Below are 15,924 nucleotides of genomic sequence, written 5' to 3' on the forward strand. Positions count from 1 at the left end.
ACTTGCTGGGGCGAGCCCGCCTTCAACAGCCAGTCGTCGAGATAGGGGAAGACTGGAACCCCTGATCGGCGCAGATGAGCTGCGACCACCGCCATCACTTTCGTGAACACCCGAGGGGCACTGGTGAGGCCGAAGGGGAGCACGGTGAACTGAAAGTGCTCCTGACCCACCGTGAACCGCAGGTAACGCCGGTGGGCCGGCAGGACGGGGATGTGGAAATAAGCGTCTTGCAAGTCCAACGCTACCATCCAGTCTCCAGGGTCTAGGGCAGCGAGAACCTGAGCTAAAGTGAGCATCTTGAACCGGTCCTTCCGGAGGAAGGAGTTCACGCTCCTGAGGTCCAAGATCGGGCGTAGGCCCCCTTTGCCCTTCTTGGGAACCAGAAAGTAGTGGGAATAACAACCACGACCTACTTCTGTGCCAGGAACGCGCTCGACGGCCTCTTTGGCCAGGAGGGCCGAAACTTCCTCTCGTAGAAGATGCAAATGATCCCCCGACATACGGTGGTTCAGCGGCGGCATGGCTGGAGGGGTCGTCTCGAAGGGGAGGGAGTAGCCCCTTCGGACGATTTGCAGCACCCACCTGTCCGACGTGATGGAGCGCCAGTGGAGCAGGTGATGGCAAACTCTGCCGCCCACTGGCGTTGAATGGGCCTGAAAACTCAGACTAGGAGGGCTTTGAGGCGGATGCTGCCGGGGTGGATGTGGACTGACCGGCACGTTGACCTCCAGTACCGCCTCGGCAGAATCCACGTCCGCGACCGCGTGCAGGTTGGTTCTGCGGCCGGTGGCTGGGCGGACGTGACGAGGCGCCCCTTCCTTGGCCACGAAAGGGACGAAAGGCGGAAGTGTGCGGCCGCGGGGCTGAAAGACCCAAGGACTTGGCCGTGGCCCGGGAGTCCTTGAACCGAGCCAGCGCACTGTCCGCCTTCTCACCAAAAAGGTGAGTGCCATCAAAGGGCATGTCCATGAGGGAACTATGGACATCCCCTGAAAATGACATGGACCTCAGCCAGGCGTGACGCCAAAGCGCCACCGTGGTGGAAATCGCCCGACCCAACGAGTCTGTGGTGTCAAGTCCACACCGTATGGCGTGCCATGCTGCATCTCGACCGTCAGCAAGTGCTTAAGTGAGTCGTGCCCGGGCCGCCACCGGGCACAAGGGCAGCACGTCCTCCACCGTATCCCACAGAGAGTGGGAATAACGGTCCAAAAGGCAAGCGGTATTTAATGACCGCAGCCCCAAACTCAGGGACGAGAACAGTTTCTTGCCAAACTGTTCCAACCTCTTGGATTCCCGATCCGGAGGAGCGGACGGGAAGGAGGATTGGGAGGTTGAGGCCTGGATAACCAGACTCTCGGGGGTGGGGTGTTGGGAGAGGAAACTGGGGTCGCCCGGTGCAGGGCGGTGGCACCAGGCAACGTTCCGGTCCACAGGAGGAACTGTGGAGGGCTTGGACCAAGTGCCCTGCAGAACGTCGATGAGGGCCTCATTAAACTGCAGCAGAGGCTCAGTGGAGCTTGCTGTCGGTTGAAGGACCTCTGTGAGCACGTTAGTCCTCACGGCCACAGCAGGTAACTCCAGCCCTAGGGCTTCGGCCGCCTTGCGCAGCACCACTGAAAAGGCTGCACCCTCCTCCGAGGCCACAGTCGGAGGAGAGATGAAACCAGCGTCCGGGGAGGTATCCAGACCGCTGGCATGCCCCAGTTCGTCTGCCCAGTCCTGGGAAAGTTGACCCCGCAGGGCCATAGGGTCCTCAGATCCCTCCCAGTCGCCCCCGTCATCCGATTCCTGATAAACAGGAGGAACGATCGGAGCCGGACGGTAGATGAAACCGTCATCCATCGACGTCGGGTGCGGCACCAGACGGCGCCGTACCGGCGTCGGGTCCGGACAGGGGCTAAACCGGGGAACGGCGTCGTCCGGAGATGGCGCCGGAGGTGGAACCGGTGTCGGCGCCGGCGGAGGAGGCGTCGTGAGGTCGACCGGCGCCGTGAGGTCGACAGTCGCCGACCGAGATCCAGGCCTGGATCCCTCTGGGACCTGCGGCGTCGGGGCCGGAGCTGTCGACAGGGCCGGAGCCGCCGGCACGCGAGGTCGCCCAGTCGAACCTGCGGGGTCCGAAGGCGCGCCTACAGGCGTCGACGGCGGAGCGAGGTCCATCATGGCCGAGAGGAAGGCACTGACCTCCGCCGGAGTCGCGTCAGTCCCAGGGACCGGCGGGTATGGGGACGGACGCCGCGGGGGTAGGACCACCCTGACCCTCAGCCGAGTCGCGCGACCGGCGAGGGTCAGGGGGGTAGGACCACCCTGACCCTCAGCCGAGTCATGCGACCGGCGAGGGGAGTCCGAAGAGCGATGTCGTCTCTTGGACTTCTTGGAGTGCTTCGACTTACCCGAAGACCCCAACGAGCGATGACGATGTCTGCGGCTCCGCGATCGGTCCTTGGACCTCCTCTTGGTCCGGGACCGAGAGCAGCGCGGAGCCGAGTGCCGAAGCTCGAGAAGCTTACGGGACCGCTCCCACCTAGCTTTCGACGTCAAGGCCTTGCAATCGAGGTACGACTCCGCGTCATGGTTGGCCCCCAGGCAATAAAGGCACCGGCGATGGTGATCCGTCACCGACATCAGGCGATGACAGGCGTCACAGGCCTTGAAACCAGGCATCCTACCGGCACCAGAGTCGAGTCGATAGACCAAAAGAAGTCAAAAAAGTTAGTCAAAAAATTACTAGGGGTAAGCTCTTCCCGGATTGGCGCTTACTGGCGCGGAAAAAAGAAGAACTGACGTCAGCGCGCGAGGGCGGCGTCTAAGTACTCTGACGACGTCATTCCGGCGCACGACGACGGACGCGGAGCCGCAGACGACGCCTACCGACGCGCAAGGGGTATTGCTACAAAAATCTTTCCGGATCCAGCCTGACGCCTGGGGATATTCTAAGGTGAGGAATCTAACTAACGTGTTTTTTTCAGATATGTCATTTAACATGGCATATCTAGCCAAGCCATGGCCTGCTTCTACGCACCTCAAACCTGTATACGTACTGTTTGTAAGACACACGCATCCAATGCAAAGCTTGGTTCTGCTACTGCACTGAGCTATAGCCCAGGGCCTTCTGCACTCTCAAGCCTTAATGCTACACCTCAATGGAAACCCAAACAATGGCCTATCCTGTTGCACAGAGACTCCTGGGAATTGCATCACCTCTCACCTTGTACATGCAAGCATCCAAGCCATGTCTCTGCTGAACATACTTGTAGACCACAGAACCATTTGAATTCCTTGTCCAGCTCTGCACAAGCACATCTAATGCATACCCTCACTTGTAGTTTAGCGAGTCATAATGATGGATATTCTACCCCTGCACACATATACACTCAAGTTCTAGCTCTACATTCAACTGAAGACAATATATTCCTGGAAGTGTTTTCCATATAAATATACATTCACATAGTACTCTAGAGATCAATGGCAACTAACAATTTGTGTCCCTTTAGTCACCTGTATACTCAAGCTCTAGTACTGTTAATCACTCAGTTACAGTCCAAAAGTAAATCCATACATAATCATACTGCAAGGGTAGTCTTTTACTGAATTAATATATTGCCCTGAGACAACTCCAAGAAATATTTATTTTCATAAACATGTACCTCTGAGGGTCTAGGATTTCCAGAACAGATGCACTCACCTATAGCAAAGAGAGTCCATGGGGTTTGGAGCTAAGCCCATGCTCTCTACATAGTTCCGTGATTTTGTTGCATAGCTGTGCGAGTCTGCAATCCATGGAAAGCTGCCCTGTAGTCTCTGTGCACCTTCCACTTCCATGAGTTCCTTGGGCTTTACACTGTTGTGGTGGTGAACATGGTGGTACACATGTTTGTGATGGTACGTGCTACCCACATCCAGTTTGACACCAGATTTTGTAGTGTGCTTCCCATGTCCAGGAGGTATTGTTCCAGACATCCCTGGGAACAATTTTAAAAGTGGTCCATTGTCCGGGGAATGTGGTTTTGGGGAGTGACGACCGGTCCCAGGGGACTGGCATCCAGGGGTTTTCATGACACGTTGCACATGCTCATCAAGGATGGCCTCTGGATTCTCTTCATGAGCATCTCGCATCTGCATTCCAGTATACCCCATTTCTGAGCAACGAGGGTTGTAGTGATGCAGAACTGGACCTGGAAGAAACTTGTGGCCCACTATCAAATGTCCAGATGAGATGTCACCATCTTCGCCTTCTTCTTCCTGCAGAGAAAGATGAACAAAAAATAGTATCATTGGCACATGTGATTCAATACAAATTATAGGACACTGGAAAAGGGGTAAAATATGATACAAAGACGGATACAAACATCTTTATGTATGTTGTTAGTGGACAACTGTATCTCATTATCAACTTGTGGAAACCAATCATGTCTGCATTTTGTTGACAGCTAGGGGACCGCGGCAGGGCAGTGACAGTGATAACAGGAAATAGCCTATGGGTAACTATCAGCAAAAAGAAAACTTTACTTTACTCCGACATTCTTTCTATTTGCAACATGTGGGACAATTCTAAGGCAACTAAGAATGGGAAAGGGAGGAGAAGGCAGCATCTGTCAGTTTTGTTCAAGGAAGCAAATTGTGCACGACTTCCTCACCACATTTTGTATTGTTCCAGTTGGAAGCCACAAGAGTGTAGATTTGGTTAAATGAATGGGAATCACCCCACATATCTGACAGGTACAAGATTGGACAATGCCAGACATTCCATTAGCCCTGGTAGACTGTGCAAGGACTTTTGAAGGATGTTGGCCTCCAATCAAAGGGTAACCATGGGTAATCTATGATGTAACAGATCTGTTAATAGTGGCCTTAATAACCGCTCAGTCAACATCACTGACTACAACAGTCACCAAAACATGTCGGATTAATGCAGGTACCAGTTGTGGGAGCATAAGGTGGGCCTTAGGAGCACATTATCAAATGTCTCCCCAGTCAAGGAGGAATAGGGCTCAAGGACAAACTTCAGAACTCCAGTAGCACTTTCAGTGCAGATTGGGATGAGGTGTGCGCGTCATCCTACCACTATAGAAAATCGTGAAAGGTTATGGGTTGTAGAGTGTTTGCGGCTCACATTCAGTTTCATTTGCAGATGTAAGCACAGAAGTACACACTAGAACTGCATTCCAAGCACAAGATACATAGACTAGGGCTAGCTATTCCAGACTATCAGGGGCATGATGCCTATGGTGTAAAGTGGGAGTCTTGCATCACCAGCTAGAAACATGGAGTTAAACAATGGTGCAACCTCAGCCCAACCCTGTAAGTCTTTGTTTTACTGGCTTGCCAAAACTGCTACAGAAATCTGAGGGCCAATATTTGATGCTGAATACCTCTCTCTCTATCCCTTGCTCTAAATGCACTACACTCTACTGCATTGTACCCACTCACTAATACACAGCAGTCAAAGAGTTTGAAATCCAAGGGTGGAATTTGCAGGACTCCACAGCTTCTGTTGTTCCTCACCCAGAGAAAGGCAGAACCGTAATGCTTCCAACGCACTCACTCAAACACTCTCCTTAACAATCTAAGATTCTAAAATCCTGGCACAAACAAGGCAAGGGTTTTAACCCTGCACGGACTGTTTACCGACTCTGTCACTCTCCAGTAGAAGTCCAGGATCATACAATCCGCGAGGGAAAGGGTCTGTGTGCACAGCATCCTTGTACATATACTGAATATGCTCAAATGCACATTCATTTCCTTATCAGGCCCAGCCCTTGTCGGGCTAAAGGCATAGGGAATACACTTTCAAAAGCATCATGGAATCTTAATCTCTGGTGGCTTAGCACACTGTAAGGTATTTCTGTTCCAAAGTCTTCAGCATCCTTTAACTTGGACCTTGGGAAATGACAGAGTGCAACTACTCCCTAAAGATAAATTCCATTATGTCCCTGATAAGATTTTGGGCTTGCAGGCAAATGTTTCAACCAAGGAGAGGCAGTTTGATTGGTCTCTGTACATATGTACAGATATGGAAGGGTAGGGGGGTTTCTTTGGATTGGCTTTTACTGCCAGAGAAACTCTAGGACATAGTATCTCACTAAGAGCCCACATTTAAGCATAATACCCTTATTGAACTAACTATGGTCACCGGACAGACACTCACACACTCTTAGTCGTACACACATTGATTCCATTACCCTCCCTATAGATCATGGGTACTCACAAGCATTTGCCCAGCTGCAACAAAGTACGGTTAGTAGTGTACCCGAGGGCCGCACTGATGCCAGCAGGGTGGTGGAACGGGGTCTGGGTGGGTCCTGGATTGTGTAAGGAGGTTCAAACACATGTTAAATAAACGGTGAAGCATCAAATTGCAGTTTAATAAATGCTTGACTATTTATTGAACATTTTTTTTCTAAATATTAGTGCTAACAAATAAACAGCAGCTAGTGCTGCCGTTCAACAAGGGGGCCTCATTGAAAGGTCAAGAGGTCCGCAAGCGCCCCCCGGGCCGTACTTTGAGTATCACTGCTATAGATCAATCTTATCATGTTTTTATTACATATACACAAGCCTACTAACCACACTGGGAAGAATGTACAGTTTAAAAAGGCACTTCTGCGCAGTATTAGTGGTATAAGTGACACACATATAGGGACCTGCTGTATCCATATGGACACATGGCCATAGGGGAGTCTAGATAAAACAAAATTAAATGTTTGATATAAGTTATTTCTCGTCCTCTTCTTAGTCATTTCTACAACAGGTACAACAAGCAGTATACAGGCCCCAAATGCTGGGAGAACATTACATTTGTACTGCTTAATGCTGTGCTGTCTGGAGAGCAAAAGTGCAGACTCCAGTCCTCACCACAAAGGGGGTCTTTGAAGGGACACACTAGAGTTGACATTTCAAAAGAAGACAACAAACAAACTCTTCCGTAAGCTTGAGGTGTTATCAGGAAGATCTGATTATGTATTTGAACTCAAAATACTTGGCCTTTAACATAAAAAAGCTATCAAAATCTCAGGAAAATCAGGGACCTCAGCTAGTTAATATATGTAGACAGAAGAATTCCAGGAAGTTCTGGGACTACATAAACAATCTACACCAACCAGCCTCTTCTATTACAATGAACTCTGTCAGGTCACATTTAGGAAGGGCGGTATAAAGAATTTTATGGAGGCAAAAGCCTCAGTCAAATCACATAATTAATATGGGCAACGAATCAATCAAGGGGGCTTTCGGACCCTCCTGGCTTTGAAAATATTTTTAATTGGGAAGTTTATTTCAGATGCTAAATAAATTTAAGCTAGGATAGACACACTGTGTCCAGAGGCCGAATGGGATTGCCTGTACCCTATAGAAATCAGATGCAAGGGTTTAGGCACCCTACATTCATTATTTAATGAATGCTATTTTAACAATACCATCCCAGAGTCGTGGAAAAGGTCCTTCCTCAGTCCTATCTTATAAAAGTTGCTGCAAATACAGTCAAGGCAACTATGCATTCATTATCCTGTCAGATGTGAAAGCAAAATTGTATTCCTTATTGCAGACAAAATATGGCACTGGGCTGAAGAAACTTCTTCCCTGATTTAAGAAGGGATTCTGCCCCATAAGCACCATGATCGGGATTACTGCGTTGTCAATACTGGTCAATCGCTCATGCGCACCCGTAGGAACACTTTATACACGCTCTTTAAAGACTTTAAAAAACTTTTGACAGCACTGTCAACATCTAGACATCACTCAGTCAGGATTCCGCAGAAACCACAGCACAGAAACCACCCCAAAGCAGCTACTGACGACATCAGGAACATCGTGGACAGAGGAGAAACTGCTGCCCTCATCCTCCACGACCCCTCAGCAGCATTCAACACCATATCTCACGCCACCCTCATTTCAAGACCCCACGACTCCAGAATCAAAGACCCTGCCTTTAGACTTATCCATTCTTTCCTCTCCAGACTCCTATGGGTCAGACTCCCCCATGCACCTCCGAACATAAGCAGCTCATCTGCGGAGTCCCCCAAGTATCTTCCCTCAGACCGACCCTCTACAACATCTACATAACGTCCCTTGCACGCATCATCAGAGCTGATGAGATCAGCATGGTCTCCCAAGCTCCTGACACTCCGCATATCCCCTCCCTCACTGACAAAATCACCACCATCAGGACCAATTTCACAAACAGCATGATCAACGTGGCCAACTGGATGAGGGAGAGCGAGATAGTGAATGGAATCTAGCACTGAAGAGAGTACACATCGTTTCCCAGAACAACCGCTTCCATTACAAACAGTTCAATTTCCTGTATATGACACACCGACACCACACCGCTTCGATACTATCATGGGTACTGACACTCAGTGATGTCCTCGCTCCCGGGATCCCGCTACTGACTTTATACACATTACCTGGTTCTGCCCTGGGGCAGTGAGGTTCTGGCAGGGCGTGATAACCAATTTGGGGCACACCCTGGGTTGAGCTGACCAGTGGAGGTTGGAGGTCTGCCTTTTGGGACTATCACAAACTCTGAAACTGCCCAGTGTAGACCAAGATTCCTGTACTTATCTCCTGTGTTGGTCAAGCGATATCTGGCCATGCACTAGAAGTCCCCCGACGGACAACTCGACTGCAGATGGAGATCTCAGGTGAACCGCTGGGCTGGGGCAGAGGAGATGGCACTGAGAGCGGAAGAGAGCAGGGGCCTCCACCGACACCCGATTGCTGCTGATTGGGCATCCCTCCTTGATTCTTTCGTAGAGAGGAGTGAGTTCGTCCCCCGGATGCTAAAGGATAAGTGTCCTCATTGTGATCAAGGACCTACAATACACATGGGTCCCCAGGCTCTGTGAAAAGGAGGCCAGACTAAGGATGAGTGACGGTCACATGCATATTTACCACTTCTTTGGACACGCGGGCTCGGTACTGTTTGCCAGTTACATTGTTGGGGAGGGAGGAGCGTTCCATCATATGGTATAATTCACTGAGATGATCTTGCAGACATTTTTGCAGTGTCCAATGAGAGATTGTGGAGATAAGACAGTTTACACCCTTTGAACTCTGTACAGGGACACTAGCAATTGCATGATGCTTTTTTAATGGGCGGGTGACGGGTTACATTTGTCATATTCGTGTATCTGAGACATTACTCCATTGTACCAATTGTAAAGCTTAACAAACAAATGTTTAAATAAAAAATGTTTTTAAAAGGGGCGCCTGAGCGCCCAAAACTTGTCAACTGCCAAGCAGCCAGTTCGGCTGTACATCGAGGAGGAGAAGCTCTGCACAACTTCCATTTGTGATCAGAACTGAGGGGCAAAAGTCTTTATTTTTTGGAAAAAGCTAATCACTAACATTTTTTTCTATAAATTACATAGCTAAGGCCAGCAAGATGTCGGCCAGATGATTTCAATAAAAGACTGACTTACATAGAAAAGCATAATAGTACACTTGTAACAGAACATAACATATGTATCCAACACAGCTCAAATATGCCTTAGATAGCTGTCATGGTGGCCCAACAACACTCAACCATAATACATCAGCCTAAAAAAGTCATTACACGGACCTCTGTACAAACAACAGAGAGCAGATACACCATTTAGTTGAGTGAGAACACATTTCAGTAAACACTTTCAAAACATCATATCAGACAAAACAACTTGCATATATACAACACTGCACATACATATACTGTACTTCCAAACAGATACTATACACATGCCAGCAGTGGCACTCAACCATACCAAAAACACTCACCATCAGTCAACAGTAAAGATATAAACAGAACTTCTAAAACTGACCAATGAAAGTCCAGACAAGCTAAAAGATAGCTATCAGATCCCACAGACCCACTTTTGCCCAAATGGCCTACTGGTGAATCTGTGTGTTCAGGTCACAATACATTGTGTCATGTGGTTTCTTTAAGCACAACACCATTTGGAATGGAGGTTAGTTACAGGCATCAATGTGCAACATTCCCCATAGGGCATAAAGCTCAAACACATTGGTGGGGACATGATCCTGGAATCAAAACTTCAAAACAGAGCAAAAACACTCATCAGCTCTTGATCCCTCATCTGTAAGGTATGGAAAAAGGGATCCAAGTTCACCTGCCCCCCTGGTGATTTATAAGAGATGCAATGCATCACTGTGAAGCCTCACTGATTCAAGACCAATGTTGCCCCATTCACCTGGCAATGGGGACCAGATATTACAACAACAAAAAAGTCTGGAGCCAAAATGACATGAGGGAATGGTTTGAATAAGAAAACCGCAAATACGCATTTCCATTAGAAACAGCTTTTTACTTGCCTCAATGACTCTTAAGGTTATACCGTTGACTTGCTAATCAACAGAAAAGGAGAATTTGCATTACCAGTGTATATATCAATGGTGCAGTCTCACCTGGCATATTGTGTCCAGTTCTGGAGGCCATGCCCCCGCAGGAATAAAGGTAATATGGAATTAATTAGATTAGAGCTACCACATTTGTAATAGTTGAGCAACTTTGAACCATTTTTCTAAAAAGATGCAATAATTATATTTATGGTGGCTACGCACGGCAGCGTGATGGCCGCGGTTTGAGATCGCTCCGGACCCGCTGACCTGAAACCCATCAATCCCACAAACTAATCCCAGTCCTGAAGTGGGGGACTGCCATCGCCGGTGACTCTGCCGATCAGATTTCCGTGCTGTCCGCTGCAACCTGCGGCCTACCCTCATCCTGCAGCTGCGTCCTTGCGTGATCTCGAGGGCAGCTGGGACAGCTGCCGGCATGGGGGCGCATCGCTGGCCTACACCACGGCTGACAGCCTTGTCCGCGAGGAGTGAACTGATTTGGAGCTGCTGTTGAAGGGATTCTATCTTCATCCCGGGGGCCAGCAGTGCCCTGCTCCTGTACCGGTGAGTCCGGCCACCACTTTGGGGGGGCACACTGTATGATCTGTGCCGCCTTGGGGCTTTGTGTTCCGCCCCCACCCATTTGGAGACAGCGGTGGGCAGCAGCAGATCCTGAAGGGGCAGGAGCCGGAGGCGACTTAGCAGTGGGGCAACCGGACACTTTTTGACCTGGTGGGGAGATCTTGTACCTGACCTGAGGCTCCTTTGTGGTGAAAGTCCGTTGTTGGCGTAGGGCCCTCTTCCTGTATACACCTTGCAGTTTAGCCTGCGAAAGAGTTGGTGGAGGCTGCGATGAGGAGAGCGATATTGACTGGCCTGGGTCCCACTGTTGTGGCCACAATGTCGGGGGGAAAGGGCCCTAGAGTGACACAGCAAAATAAACTGGATAAATATGCCTACTCGAAGGGTGCTGTCCCAGAGCTCGCCTCCCGGGGGGGGACCTACCGGTGGGACGGAAAGCGACACCCCTGAACTCACCTTGAAGAACGTTATGGAGGCCATCGCAGGGGTGCGCACTTATATGGAACAACGCACAGACGCCATTACAGTGGAAATGACCTTGATTAGGGCGGACCTCACCAAAACGCATGAAAAGGTCAAACAGCTGGAGGTAACCGCGAAGAGCCTGGTAGATGATGTTTCGCAACTCCAAAACGAAGTCCAGATCCTCCACAAATGTAAGAAATTCGCTGAAGACAGGCTGGATGACTACGAGGGACGCTCTTGACGCAATAACGTCCGCATTCTTGGAGTGCCGGAGAAATCGGAGGGGCAGACTCCGGATCTGTTTGTCAAGGACCTCATACTTCACACCCTAACCCGAAGGGCCTCTCGAAGTTCTTTGTGGTGGAGAGGGCCCATAGAGTTCCGGGGGGACGCCCTAAACCGGGGGCGCCCCCTCGTCCAATTCTGGCGAGAGTTCTGAACTTCAGGGATCGGGATGTGATGTTGCAGAGTGCCAGGAGTTCACCGCCTCTTAAATATGAAAATTCCACTGTCACATTTTTCCCGGATTTCACGCAAGCCATGCAAAAGCAGCGACGGTCGTTCTTGGCCGTCAAAAAAACACTCAGAGACAAGGGGCTGAAATATGCTATGCTCTTCCCCGCCCGGCTGCGGGTCGAGGCAAACTGTAAGACCTGGTTTTTTTACCATCCAGAGGATGCGGGTGACTGGCTAGAGGGCTGGAGAGATGCCGGAGAGCACAACTCAGGCTGATTTTGAACTATCTGTGCCACTTGCTGGTCCAGACCTTGTTTTGGCTGGCCCCACCTTGGGGCTCCTCTGCACACTGACCGCTCAGGCCCCGAGGTTCCCCGGCTGTGCGTCTGTGCGGATCGGTGGATGCGGGGTCCCATGACTCCTTCCTCTTGACTGTTACTCTCTGGCGGTCACCCCTCTGTGGACTGGTTTTCCACTTTTCTGTTTTCTCTTCCATATGATTAGGGGGTGGGTGGAGGGTTGGGGGGATGGAGCTTGCTTTCCCACATTTAGCTACTGTTGGTATTTTAGGTCGACAGGCACTCTGCACAATTTGTCCATTGGGCTGGTTTATGCCTGGGGTGCAGGGAGGCTGGGAGGGGAGCGTTGGGTTGGGGGTTTTGGGGTGTTTTTTGTTTTTTCGGCATCACCTATTAATATGGCTTTGGGAGACAGGCCTACATTTACAACTCCTTTAGGAGAACACACTGGGACAAAAGCTTCACCTTAATTAGTTGGAACGTGAATGGGCTGGGGGATAAAGTAAAGCGCACTGTCGTTCTGCAGTACATAAAACGGCACTCCCCGGATGTGATCCTCCTTCAGGAATCGCACCTTGTTGGTAATACGTGTAAAGCCCTAAATAGATGGGGATACCGGCTCCTTGCCCACTCGGGCTTCACCACTGGCTCTAGGGGAGTGGGCATCATGACTAAAACCTCCTTCCCCTTTTCAGTTCAGTCTTCACACGCTGATGCACGCAGGAGATATATCGCACTCACTGGACAATGGGAGGGTAGGACGTTAACCCTGGTGTCAGTGTATGTTCCGCCGGGACTGTAATTTCAAACGTTTACGGATCTGGGCACCCTGCTCCTCTCCATTCCGGAGGGCCTATTGCTGGTGGAGGGTGATTTTAACGCTGTTGCATCTGGTACATTGGACCGCCAACCCCCTCGTGTGATGGGGCCCTCAAATAGTTGGCTCCCAGACTTCCTCGAGGCGTTCGGCCTTTCAGACGCTTGGAGGGCGTTTCACCCCCGGGACTTGCAATACACCTTTTTCTCTAGCGCTCACCGTAGCTCTTCCCGCATTGACTATTTACTCTTGCCTGCCTCTAAACTTCTACACGTGCATGAGGTCCGTCACCTGGCACGCGGCATATCCGACCACTCGCCGGTGTGGACTAAGTTGGTGCTGGGGGACCAGCGGATTGACATGGTGACACCCGTTGGCCCCTGGTACTTGCGAAACCCTAAGGTTCGCAAGGACCTGCAAAAGGCAATTGACTGCTATTTTCAGGAGAACCTTGGCTCAATGAACTCCCCCCTAGACACTATGGGAAGCATTCAAGTCAGTTGTTCAAGGGGCAGCCCTCTCTCACATAGCGGGAGTTAGGAAAGAAAACTCCAAAGAGCTTGAGGCAGTCGAGAGACAGGTCCTCCGACTGGAGGCGGACGTTGGGAGGGTGGGCCACACCGAAGACCACACATCTCTTGCGACTGAAGCTGGACGAGTATAAAGCCATTGCAACAGATCGGGCCAAATCCTGGGGGAGGGAGAGAGACGGTGGGGTGTATGAATGGGGGGATAAAGCTGGGAAGCTCATTGCCTGGCTGGACAAGAAAGAAAGGGCCAACCGTCTTGTGCATGAGCTGACGACCGATTCGGGTGCAAAGATCACAGACCCAGGACACATTGCCAATGAGTTCGCCACACACTACAACATCGTATATCTGGCTCAGTCGTCTTTGCTTGAAGCGGAATCTGCTGACCTCCTGAGAGACATTAAACTTCCGGTCCTCTCCGAAGACGACCAGAGTTTTTTTAGATAGCGACAGAACTTATAACGAGATCGCACAAGCGATCAGGGCTCTCAGGCTGGGTAAGGCAATGGGAACAAATGGATCACCCATTGAGATCTATAACCTGTGTCCCGACAAGCTTTCTCCGCACCTGCGGGCTATGTTCGAGGAGAGTAGGAGAATGGGGGAGCTACCGCCTGACCAGCGGTTGGCATCGATAATGGTAATCCCCCAAGGAGGGAAAACCTAGAGATAGATGCGCTTCCTATCGGCCCATCTCTCTGATCAATGCAGAGCCAAAAATCCTTGCCAAACTTCTGGTCACCCGCCTGATCAATCAGGCTTTATGCCTCAGCGCAACACTGCTATCAATTTGAGGTGAGTGCATGGGATGATAGGGCGGGCTGGCACCATTCAAGAGGACGCTGTGATCTTGTCCTTGGATGCCTCCATGGCCTTTGATACTATTGAATGGTCCTATCTCTTTGCAGTACTTCTCAAATTGGGGTTTGGACCGCAATTTATATGATGGGTCCGACTCCTATACTCCGCTCCTTCTGCGCAGGTGGTGGTCAACAATAAACAATCCGAATCCTTTACTCCCAGTCGAGGTACTCGGCAGGGGTGCCCGTTATCGCCCCTGCTCTTTGCCCTGTCATTGGAGCCTCTGGCTGCCTGGATCCGGGGCGATCTGGAAATACGTGGACTGCGGTGGTCGGCAAGAGGCTGCCCCCAGAAATGGTACCGAGAGTGGGCCAAGTAGAACGACTATAGGGGAAATATTTGTGTTGCACCTATGGCCCCCACTGATAGAGAATCCCTGTTCCCCTGAGAACTCTTCCCGATTCACGTGCTGTTTCCCATACTTGCATTGTTTCCCAAATGAACTGCCCTATTTACTATGCTTTCTTTTCCTTCCCATGTGATTTGCCGATTGTTTACTGTTTTGTTTGTAAAATCAATAAAAAAATATATATATATTTCTAGTCCAGTGAAGAGGAGGTAGAGAGGAAATCAGAACAACATTCATTAAGCCAAATGCTTTTCTGAATTAGAGATTAAGGCATTGACATTCCTTTTTTGGATTATCATTCTATATAGGACCCTAAAAGATTTGTCAGTGGTATGTTAAGATCTCTTTAACACACACACATCTTATTCTTCCATTGAATGAAGTACAGTTTTTTTTGCAGAACTTATAGTATCTCTCTTAAGGCAGAAATATCAGTGTGTGGCTCAAACACAACCCCTTACCACAATGATTGACCTACTCTGGAAAATACATGTTTGGTTCAGACGATGATAGAGGAGGCTATAAAACAGTCTTCTTCCCAGGAAAAATGTGAAACAAGTATTGGTAATGCATCGGTTTCGCCTATGTGATAAATAAAGAGCTGTTTTTATCAATCATCGTCCGGGACGAAGGAAAGAGCTCCCTCACAAATAACACGGGAGTGGAGAGGATGTGGTGCAGCAGCCAGAGCTGCTGACTCGACAGCTGGGGATCCTGGTTCGAGTCTCTGCAGAGCAACATCCTGTGATTCTATGCAAATCACTTAGTCTCTCTGGGTGACAAATTGCTCTATAAATCTGCTGCAAAACACAAAAGCAAAAAAAAGGAAAACTTCAGGAAAAAATAGTTCCACCAAAGCGGATGTTAACAGTACTTCAGCTACGGGAAGCTGATAAGAGAAGCAGATGAGGAAGAAGCATTGGTAAATGCAGGAAGATATGCTACAGCCAATAGTAATGGAGAAAAGGTAAGTGGCATGCACAGGAACCAATGAGATCCAGGAAAGAGAGCAGGCAGGATGTAAGCCCCTTTTAACTTTATATTAAAAACAGTAGATTTCTCACGCACAGCCCAAGCGCTGTACAGGTGAAACATAAAAAGGATTGCTTCCATCACTTGAAAAGCAACTTCTAATACTTCTTGATCAGTGTATTTCTCGTATACAGGTCAACAATGGGTTGACATTGGTTTTCTTGTTGCATTAAAGGATGGTATGCCCTCTGGGGC

At 49.6% G+C, this 15,924-nt stretch overlaps 1 protein-coding gene across 4 annotated transcripts in view; it reads right to left on the reverse strand.

The window, feature by feature from the left end:
- Nucleotides 1-15,924, reverse strand: part of AXIN1 (axin 1) — a 263,208-nt gene that overhangs the window by 100,064 nt on the left and 147,220 nt on the right. For all 4 annotated transcript variants that reach the window (XM_085632196.1, XM_085632199.1, XM_085632198.1 and 1 more), the window contains one exon: nucleotides 3,689-4,245. In XM_085632196.1, coding sequence (XP_085488322.1) covers nucleotides 3,689-4,245 — 557 coding nt within the window. The remainder of the gene's footprint in view (nucleotides 1-3,688; nucleotides 4,246-15,924) is intronic.

Source organism: Triturus cristatus, chromosome 10 (assembly GCF_964204655.1).
Source record: "Triturus cristatus chromosome 10, aTriCri1.1, whole genome shotgun sequence".
NCBI classification, from domain to species: Eukaryota; Metazoa; Chordata; class Amphibia; order Caudata; family Salamandridae; genus Triturus; species Triturus cristatus.